Source organism: Dendrobium catenatum, unplaced genomic scaffold (assembly GCF_001605985.2).
Source record: "Dendrobium catenatum unplaced genomic scaffold, ASM160598v2 fragScaff_scaffold_8, whole genome shotgun sequence".
Classification (NCBI taxonomy): Eukaryota; Viridiplantae; Streptophyta; class Magnoliopsida; order Asparagales; family Orchidaceae; genus Dendrobium; species Dendrobium catenatum.
The window spans coordinates 136,248-147,684 of NW_021318470.1; the positions used below are offsets into that span (position 1 = coordinate 136,248).

General features: G+C 34.5%; 1 protein-coding gene across 1 annotated transcript in view; it reads left to right on the forward strand.

Annotated features, from left to right (window-relative positions):
- Window positions 1-11,437, forward strand: part of LOC110091939 (malonate--CoA ligase) — a gene marked incomplete at its 3' end in the record, with an annotated part of 47,521 nt that overhangs the window by 23,664 nt on the left and 12,420 nt on the right. The window contains 6 exon segments of the mRNA XM_028697035.1: window positions 616-817; window positions 2,046-2,134; window positions 5,252-5,321; window positions 5,495-5,547; window positions 5,853-5,960; window positions 6,540-6,638. Coding sequence (XP_028552868.1) covers window positions 616-817; window positions 2,046-2,134; window positions 5,252-5,321; window positions 5,495-5,547; window positions 5,853-5,960; window positions 6,540-6,638 — 621 coding nt within the window.

The following is an 11,437-nucleotide window of genomic DNA, read 5'->3' on the forward strand; positions in this document are numbered from 1 at the left end:
GCTCAATTTCTAATAGTCGATAGACTAAAATAGGGCAATACAAAATTTTGGGACTAAATTGGACATTTATTGATAGTCGGGGGACTATTTTGAGCTTTTTACTCTTTTATTTTTTGTTCTTTTTTTCATGTGACAATGTTATACAATTGCTTTGAGTTGTGCTCTTTTCATTCTATTGATAAAATTTGATTTGCGGTAAAAAAGTGGCATAAAAAAAGCTTTAACGTGTTAGACTGGTATTTTGATTTCATTTTATTTTTTGAACTTAATAAGTTTTTTGGCGGTGTATCTCTGTGGATATGAATTTGTAATGGATACAAATAACTTTGAACCCAGTGATGTATCTGTGCTTCTTATATATTCTCACATTAGTGCTTATATAAAACATGATATCATGCCTAAGAGGCATGTTTCGCATATGTTTTTGTGTTCATTGCTTAAATTCTTGTCGATTTTTATATTCCTCCACTTGCACGGGGATTTCTCTGATTTCAGGAAGGATATACGATGGCTGTTTTCTGGAATGTTATTATACCTTTCACTTCTTGAACTGTTTTCTTACGGAATTTCTTGTTGTTGCATTGGCAGTTTTTAAAACTTGTTTCTTTTATACAGGATATCTCTGTGGTTTTAAGCACCCAAGAACATCAAGAACTAATGGAAAAAGTGGCTGCCAAGTGTTCTTCTAATTTTTCTCTTCTTCCTGCTGTTACCAGTGGACCTGCAAATACAGATTCACTTGAAGCTGCTGGGAATGACCGGCTTCATCTGATTTCTAAGTTGATAGAAGAAATGAGTGATTCAAAAAAGTTTGAAGGTTATCTGAATATGATGTATTTATTTGTTCTTGATATCTTTCAATCACCACTTTTTAGTGTTATTCTGTAGTATTTATGTGATATTTTTAACTAATCATAGAGAAAATGTCAGAAACGTTAATTTTGGTTGAAGGGCATAGTTGTATATGGCTGTTGTTGAATGTACTACTTATCATGTTAAATGTCATAATCATATTGGTTAAGAGAAAATAATCAAAATGGTTCCTTGACTCTTTATGAAAGGCTAAAATAGTTCCCAACGATATTAAATGATCATTTTGGCCCATCAACTCCTTATAGAGGAATCAAAATAGTATCACTATGGGATTATTTTGATTCCTTTTTAAGTACTTGTGGGACTAAATTAGTCTTTTAATATAGTTGGAGACTATTTTGGCCATTCACAAAGAGTCAAGCGACCATTTTGACCCTTTTCTTTATTGGTTAATTATGATTCATTGGATTCATTATTTATGCTATTACAATTGATTGGCAGCATTAATGGCTTTTTTGGCGTATTCTATCAAAAGAATAAAAATATTTAGTGTTTTGATTTCGGCTGATGTATGGCAAAGGATCATTGAAGAAGTATTGATATAATTTATTAATTGGAAAATTTATTTCTCCATTTATAAATACTTATAAGGAAAGGTTATAAGTACATTTGCATTTCATACTTGTAATTATAATTAAATTGGTGTAGTTAATTAATCTTTTTTCTTTTACGGTTACTGGCATCCTTGACTTTCAAGGGTGCAATTGACAAAGCTAGAGGGGACAGTATATTTGTGTTTCTTATGTTCAATTACCTCTCTTGTTGTACTGCACTTTAGGGAAGAGATTTCAATTCCTTGTGGACCTTGTGCCCTTTTTTTTGTTTTTCTTTGGTAGCTCTGATGTGTAAATTGAGATGAGGATTCACAAAGAAACGTAATATTCTCTCAACATTGATCTGTATCTTATTTCCGGTTTTCTTATAAGCTTATTTAGCACAGTTTGCAGCTGAAATTTGAAATATAAAAAGTAAAACTTGTTTGAAGATTTAGTGCTATATTTATATGCTACTTAATGTTTAATGTTTAATGTTTTTTTTTTACTTCATTATTTTCTTATGAAGGATTTCCATGATGCCATTTTTTAAAAAGAAAATTCTATCATATGAATTTCATACCTTTCTGCTTAATAGACATTTTATTAAATCTATGTAAAAACTTCTTTATTCTGTAGGTGACGATCCTGCTTTAATTCTGTATACAAGTGGGACAACGGGGAAGCCCAAAGGTGTTGTTCACACACACAAGGGTATAATTTCACAGGTACGTAGATGTAAACTTCACGTTATCATTTCCTTTAAATACCGGCCATTTTCTCTTGTAATTCAGAACTTCGATACTTTTATCATCCATCTAGAGTGTAAAACTTTTATTTATGTAATTTTTAAGCTTGGTTGTTTTATTCTAAATTCATAAGCACAAAGTTATATTTAATATTTTTGGTTGGTCATAACAAACCTAAGCTTCATGTTATAATAATGGTCAAAGGTTTTTCTTAGGTTCAATTTGGGACGGCTTTTTTACTGCTTCTTAAAGCAGCTTTCTAGTACAAAATTTAAAAAATTTATACAAAAAAATTGCTTTAAGCAACAGTAAGAAAGCCGTCCCAAACAATGCCTTAGTTCAATCAGTTTGTGTGTGTTAACAGAACAAATTTTGATTTTTGTGATTGTTGGACTACAGCTTTTTCTTGACACTATAGCAGTGCTAGGTATTTGAAGTATTCATAGTTAAAAGAGTTAAATTTGAGGTTGATGTCCATGCTGCCATGGCATACTCGAATGTTCTGTTTTTATTTTATTATTTTTATGGGTGTCAGACTTAATTACTTTTTCCAGTGTAAATTCAAGAATAGTTGAAGAGTTCTGAATTCTACGCACTCGTTGTTTTAAAATTGTTTTAGTTCTAGGAAAACCCTGGGATGTTGGCTACCTGCAAAGAGTACTTTGCAATTGTCACAAGGCTTTTATTTGGGCATGCAACGATGCTGTACCAAATGAACTGGTTTAGTTTGGAAATGACCAACTTTTCATAGCCAATCAAAAGTAGTCAAATTTAGCTATCAAGTAACTGAATTGAACAAGTTGTTGATGCTTTTTTAGGCCTATTTCTATTTATTGACTAATTTTCTTAGTTTTACTTTATTTATTTTATTATGTTCAATTTTCTTCTTTTTACTAGTATTAGGTTTGAATTTGATTTCAGGATGGGATTACATTTGATTTTGAATTTAAAAAGGCCTTATCCTCGTAACAATATTTTTATAAATTGATAATGATGACTTATAATTAAGACTATTTTAATGAATGATATTTTTTTACGTGGCAAAAAAAATCTCCTTTTTTTTATCCAACTTGTGTATATCGATCGCTCCATGTTGTATACATGATGTTTCTCTTGTCTCTCTCTCCATCAATTTCGGTGTTAAAGGCAAGGTCCACATATATTAAAGGATTATATTTTATTTTGAATTTAAAATGAAGCCTTATCCTTGTAACAATATTTTTATAAATAGAGATTGATGACTTATAATTTAGACTATTTTAATGAATGATATTTTTTGAAAGCCCAATTTTCAAAACCCGTACACACTCTCCCCTGTGACATCTTGCTTGAGTCAATCCTGCATGCTACTCCTCACGCCCACCTCTTGTATGCACTTTGCCTATATCCCATGGCAACCAAGATGCACCTTCATGCATCCTCACAGGCATCCTGCTCCCTTTCATTTTGGACCCACATCCTACACCCCATAGCCGATCTCTTTCATTCTTCCCCATTTATGTTCGTTTTTGTGCATACATGATGATATACCTCTTATTAATGATGAAATTTATGATGAAGATGTTTAGGATGATATACCTCTTTTTGATGATGAGCTATAGCTTAAGGATAATTAATTACCAGTACTTGAGTTTGCTGTTGTGCCTGAGGTTGATGAATTATTAGAGGTTAAGCAGGGCACATATCTGATGAAGTGCTTGATGTTGACAATGTTGTTTAGCTTGAAATAGTATTCCCTGAAGATTTAGTTGAGATTATATTTCCAAATTCACTTTCCACCACGTTAAAATAGTTACATTATTTCAAATAATTATAATTTTGTGTAGTCACTCTAATCCATTTTTAGTCCACAGCAAAAATATTTACATGTATTTGAAGTTTGGAGCCGCCCAACACCCAATTCTTCAAATATTTACTTTATTTGGGATCCCCCCTGCTATTCTGTATACTGCAGGACATTTGATACATCAGATGATCCGGTTATGCTGCTTCCCCCTCTATGGGCCAATTGAATTGGTGCAATTCATAAAACTAGTTTGGCCCAAAAAAGATTTGAAGCTCATAAATCAATCAAAATGAGTTGATTCGGGTTGCAAGGAGCTGACTAGTTTTCAAGCCTTTTTACCAATTTCTATTTATTAGGTATAATTATCTTCTTTTTAGATTATATTAGATTTGAATTTGATTTAAAGATATGTTTATATTTTATTTTGAATTTAAAATGTAATCATATTCTTGTAACTCTATTTTTATAAGTAGAAATTTATGGATTGTAATTGAACGTGTTATATTAAATTATTGATTAATGAAATTATTTTTGAGGCTAATCGGGTTTCTCACTCTTTATTCAAATTATTTTTGCGGATCACTCCAAATTATGTATGTAAAGTTCCTTCTCCCTTTATCATGTATTGGGAATGAACTCTTGGTTGTTGCCTGGGCATGATGTGTTGTGCAACTTAGTTCCTGTTCAGATTAAGTAGTTGCCTCATGAATTTAGAAAGTTAGGCCAGGGTCTCTTACATTTATTAGTAAGGAGTCTTAGATGGTTTGCATATGTACAATAGAGTGTTGAATATGTACTAATAAATTTGGGTTTTATAGAGTTAATGTTGGAAGGCTTTGGAAGGAAAAAGGGTATATACTTTAGTTTACATTATTAAAAATTTGGTAAAAGATTTGTGTGTAAGAGAGTCATCTCCCCATATCGCACACAATAAAAGCCAATGAAGAATGAGGAATCACCAACCACAAATCATTCGTATGAGGCTAGTGATGATGATGAGGTCAGGGTACTTAACCAACCTAAACATTTTTCTCATGAAATGCAGCTATTATTTATTTGCACCGCATTTGAAAACCAACTTGAAACTCAATTGAGGACGAGAAGTCGAGAAGTCTAACTATATGTAGCTTCAATCATGATGTAAAAGGCGAAAACTTTCGTTCTTCATATACTTGTTTCTTTCAAGACTATATGCACTGGAAAATTATTCGTTAAAATTGAATTTAGTAAGAATAATATTTTCGTTGCTTATTACTACTTGATTTGTGAGCCTGCAATAAACTTATTACAGTGTTTGGCATTTTCTGCAGGTCCAGATTCTAACAGAAGCATGGGAATATACTTGCACTGACCAAGTTCTTCATTGCTTGCCGTTGCATCATATCCAATCTTGAAAGTCTGTTAAGATATAGGATATTTTATACTGTATGATTTGTATAATCCAAACATTTCAATGTTATATACCACGTAAATCTTATTTTAAATGCTTAATTTTCTACATCCAGTTTTATTATTTCCCCCTTTTCCAATGGGAACCTTAACCTGTATGTCACATGTTCATGGGCTTTTCAATGGTTTGCTTGCCCCCCTTTATGCTGGAGCTGTGGTAATGTTTTCTTATGTCTTATATTTCTCTACTCCACAATTTACTATCTTGGAAACTAGCCGTTGCTACTTTGATATATTTGAGAATGTTGTTTAATAGTAGGATCTTTTCTAGCATTTCTTTTTTCTTTGTCTTGCCCCTGACACGTGTGCTTATTTCTTTCTTCTCAAAGGCCTCACTTTTTGCACTAGTTGTAGCGCAAAATATACCTGCACTGAGGGCTGTGCTGTGTTACACTAGCTTTTTTTTTTCAAACCTTCAACAATTTGATTCTTAATAACTCTTTGTGGTTTCTTTTTTTGAAGGTTGAATTTATGCCAAAATTTAGTGTAAGAGGTGTTTGGCAGAGATGGAGAGAATCGTATCCTGATAATGGAAGTAAAGTTGATGATGCTATTACCTTGTTTACTGGGGTATGACATTGTACTCTAATGAAGACTTCTATTACAGTCTCTGGTTCTGCTTATTTTTACTTATTTAGCTAGGATGGTTTCTGTTGTGTCAAAAAAGCTAACGCCCAACATGTAAGAAGTAGAAATGGAAGCATACATCTATGAAGAGCATAATACCTTTGTTGCTTCTTGCATGTTATCTTCCTACTTAGCCAATTGAATTAGGTGTGATTTACTATGGAGGAGAGGAAGAAAAAGGTTTATAAGTGAAATGGTTATTTTTCATGTAGTTAAAGCATTAATTTACATAGTTCCAAGCCAAAATTTTAGTTTTATATCCAATGGTCATACCGGCGAATTTCCTTTTGGCTTTCTATATTCTATTATCAGGTTTTGAAGCATTTATTTTTCCTATTTGGAGGTGAAAATAATATTTTAAATAAAAAAAATAGTATGATGAGCGGTTTTGTGCCTACTATCAATGAAGTCAATTGAGCATCATATTATGAGGCTGAATGTTTTTATTACTTATTCTATAGATAAAGGCTGGTTTTTCTTCTGGGTGCTAATGAATGTTCGAATTAATTCTTGGATTATTAGGTTCCAACAATCTACACTCGGCTGCTACAGGGCTATGAGACGATGGATTTAGATCTTAGAGCTGCTTCTGCTTCAGCTGCACGTCAACTACGTCTTATGGTAATGGGTTCTAGGCATCTTTTCATCACTTGTACAAGACATTTAATTATTGAAAATAGTTTGGCATGCGAAGCTATTTGTATTTCTATGTGGTATATCACAGAATGTCCCTTGTTCTTGTCAGGTTTTTGGAGATGTTTCTAGAAAATCTTTTGTTGTTAGGCTCTCCAGTAAAATTCCCAAGTTAACATTTAAATTTTTTGTTTAGTAAACCTATTTGTATTTTTCAATATCTCCTTTTTTTGCTTAATTCACAGAACTTAATGCTAATTTTTCAAGTTCTCTCTCTCCCTCCCTCCACCTATTATTTTGATGCATCCGTTGTGCTTTTCCTTATATCATCAATTTTAATGTTTGAGCTTCTTAAAAATTCCTATTAGCCATCTATGTCATCATTTATGCTGAAAGAATAACCTCATTATTGAGAAACATATTCATAGAACTATACTTTGTGGAAACGGGCAACAATCCAAGGATTCATAGTGGCCATTCAAGGTAGTAATCAAAGGTATGCACCATAGAAATCCTAGGGATCTAGGTTTCCATTTATAAAATTGACACATGAAATATTGCAACAACAACAACAACAATATCAAACCTTTATCCCACTACATGGGGTCGGCCAAATGAATCCTATTAATAGTCAAATTCTTATTCAAATCTAATAAAAAATGTCATTTCTAATACTTTTTAACCAAGTCTTTTTAAGTCTATCTATACCTTTCTTATGATAGACCGAATCTAATACAACTACTTTTCTAACCGGGCCATTTGATGGTCAACGTTTTATGTGACCAAACCATCTAAGGTGACTCTCTCTAATCTTATCTACCATTGGAGCTACTCAACTTTTTCACATTCCCATTTCACATTGTCTCTAAGAGTGAAGCTACTCATCCACCTAAGCATCCTCATCTCTAAAACACTTAATTTAATTTTATGCTTCTCTTTTAATGTCCAACATTTTATGTCATAAAGCATCGCAGGTCTTACCACCCTCATATAGAATTTTCCCGAAAGTTTGAGGGGTACTTTTCTATCACATACTAGGCCCGATGCATTCCTCCACTTCAATCATTTAAATTGAATTCTACTAATAATATCCCCAATCATCATCACTTTGAATAATAGATTCAAGATATTTAAAACGTGTACTATTTTTAATGATTTTATCGGCCAATGTTACAATCCCCCCAGTAGATATATTACTACTAAAATTACACTCAATGTATTAAATTTTAGATTTACTCAATCGAGAACTTTAGACTCTAAGGTTGACTTTCATAATTCAAACTTTCCTTCTACTCCTATTGTCTTTTCAACAAGAAGAATATCATCAACAAAAAGCATACACTATGGTACATCCTCTTGCAAATGTTTGGTAAGAATATCCATGAATAAAGCCAAAAGATATGGGCTTAAAGTTAATCCTTGATGTAATCCAAGTGAGGATCTGTGGGAGGCTCACTTGGATCACACTGTTAAATCTCAGTTGTCTCTTAGCCCTTTATCCCATGACTAGCTTAGGGATCTATGGGAGGCTCTCCTAGATCACGCCGATCTCCTTCCATATTTAAGTAGCTAATTTAGGAAGGATTATATTAGTATTTAGTACAATTATGTATTATTCTTTAATTATTTGTTACCTTATTAAGATATCTTGTATAGATCTATAAATAGAGATATTTTTTGTGTAATAAAACTAAGCTTTTTCCCTCTCCAATTCTCTGAATTTAACATGATATCAGAGCCTTCATTGCCTTGGCCAGAATTCTGATTTTTTTTTTTTAAACTATTGGACTTTCTGAAGGGAAGGCCCCACCTTCTCTTCAGAAAGGAAAGGGAGTGGGTTCCTGGTTTGATCATTCCTACATACGTTCAATTGAGAGGAGGGAGAGTGCTTCATTCTGTGGTCTCTGTGTTCGATTGAGAGATACGAACGGATTGTGCTTCTCGTCTGGAGAATTCGAGCGAGAACCCCGTGGTCTTTACGTTCAATTGAGAGATTCGAACGTCTCGTGAACCACTCTCGCATGCGACCAAACAGTACAAGAAAGGCGTGTAGCCATAAAATTCTGCGCTTGTGTCTAGGGTGGAACCAAGTGGGATCGTGCGTCCCTGAAGCTTGTAGCACGCGGTAGCCTCCTCTCGCATGTGTAGCGGCGGAACTGAGAGGAGCCAAGCAAGAACTTGCATCTGGATGAGAGATCATGCGTCTGGACCAAGCGGGTGTGTGCATCTGGACAGCTTTTGTCTCGTTCCTCTAGCCCCGAAATTTCTCACGTCCTCCACATCTGCGTCAAATCCTGCCGACATGCACTTTGCCACATGTTCCCACCACCGGCCTTCATTATCAAAATTCTGAGGATTACAAGTTCTCTAGGGTTGAATTTTGAGGAATACGAGTTCCCACAACTGAGAAATACTAGTCCTTCTACCGGGCTTTATTGCTAGAATTATGAGAAATATAGGTTCCCGCCACAGGCTTTCATTGTCAGAATTATGAGGACCTTCATGCATCCAAGACCGAGGAGAGACGAGTTGGAGAGCTCCTCTTACATGCGACGTCCAGAGTCGACCGAGCAGAAGTGTGCGCAGGACCTCCTCCTGCATATATCTGGAAAGAGCCGAGAGTTCCCTCTCATGTGGGGGCATGGACAAGCAATAGTGCAAGACTTGTTCTCCCTCCTACGATTAGACTAGAGGGATCGGAGGCCTTGCGTGCACCTGTACTGGTTGATCGAACAAGAGTCTGTTCAGGCGGAGTCGGATGACCTGGGTAGGAAGAGATCTGTGTACTGAGTGCCAAGTCGCTTGAGACGTGTTTTTGCTTATGTTTTGAAGCTTTCCGCAACCCTAAAAATATTATTTTTCCTTTTTTACTGTCGTGCATTTATTGCCGACCTTCCATTGAGAATTGACAGGGAGACAGACCCGAAGGATAATTAATCCACTTTCCTTGCAGTCCCACCTCTGGTATTTATTGTCATTTCCGATATCTTGAGGGCTATTGTTCCACGCAGCCTTCATTGCTTCCCTGCACCTTGCAGTCTTGATTGAGATAGGCTTCAACGCTATCCTTTGCGCAACAATGTTTAAAGCTAATTCCTCCCAAAGTGCTGTTGACCAAAAGTACTCTATGATGCACCAAAGGACTTGATAACTCTTTTTTTTTTGGACTAATTATCAAGTTGGGAATGACATATATATATTTCCAATCTTGAGGGGGAATGTTAAAAATCTCAATCATCCATTGGCCCTTGATCCCACAACCAGCATGAGGATCCACGAGAGGCTCACATGGATCATGTTATTAAATCTCAGCTGTCCCTTAGCCCCTGATCCCACGGCCAGCATGTGGATCCATGGGGGAGGCTCACCTGGATCACGCCGATCTCTTTGCCTATTTGGGAGGCTGATTCAGGAAGGGTTATATTAGTACAATTATGCATTATTCTCTAAATATTTGTTTCCTTGTTACAATATCTTATATAGATCTATAAATAAGAATAGTTTTGTGTAATAAAACTAAACATTTCCCCTCCCAAATTCTCTGAATTTAACAATATTTGTAACCCCTTTAGTCTTTTTCTCTATTACTAAGATATGTGGGCCTTCTCGGATTCTCAACATTTTCGTGCAACATGATTTGTGTCATTTAATGTTGTTTATATTAGAATTAATTAGCTATTCCTTGTGAAAGGGAAATATAATTATGAAAGTAACATCTTTCCCATCTTTCTCAAATTGATAAGCACCTAATTTAGAGTTACTCTCAAACTCCCTCCTTCATAAATACAGGATTATCCATGAATCCTCTTGTATTAATATATCAATAAAATAGAATGGTTGAACAAAAAACTTGACATTTTCTTAATATTATTAGGACATTGTTAAATAGTGTCCCTAAGTACCTTTGGGGAGAAGCCTATCCTAACACTTGTATTCTAAGTAGATAGGATTCCTCGTAGAATCATAGGATACAAAACTTCTATGGCAGTTCTCTTGAACTTCCACCCGTATTTCAACTAATCTGGGAACATTTCCCTTAAACATTTTGATTGTTTCCTTATGCATATGCATACTCACAATAGTTACATTTGATTTAAGAGCTTTAAAATGTGTGTTTGTTTGCTACTCAAACACTAAAAAGAGATATCAGCTTTGTTTGGGATGGCTTTTTTATTGCTTCTTAAAGCAGCTTTCTAATACAAAAGTTTTAATTTTTGTACTAAAAAACCGCTTTAAAAAGCAGCTACAAAGCCGTCCCAAACAAAGCCATAATGTTATCACTTGACTGTTTTAAAATTTTCTATTTTCATGGATACCACTTCTCATAAAAATGAACCCTTGTTTTCAGCCTCGTTTCTTCTGAGTGAGACCAGCACATGAAGAAAATGAACTTTTTTTTTTAAATCTTGATAATATTCTCATCATCAATCATTAAATTTTCCAGCTACTACTTCAGAAAGCATCCATACTCAAGAAAGGATAGCTAAATTGAGTACCTGTACTCTAGTCCGTTTCATATAGTGGGTGAACTTGTAGGGATGGGCTGCCATGTTCCTGAAAAAAATATCTGAATCTGCATCCCTACGCTCACCAATTACAATTGTTTTATAGTTCTTCCTGTCTCATTTGGTTCTGATAGGAAACACTTGGAGATCTCAAGTATTTTTTATCAATCTTCGGAAAACAGCGAGAATTCTCCACAAAAGTCCGCACAAAATCACAAAAACAGTAAATAATTTGTATTTTTTTTATAAAAGGGAAACGGAAAATAGCAAGATACAATTGAT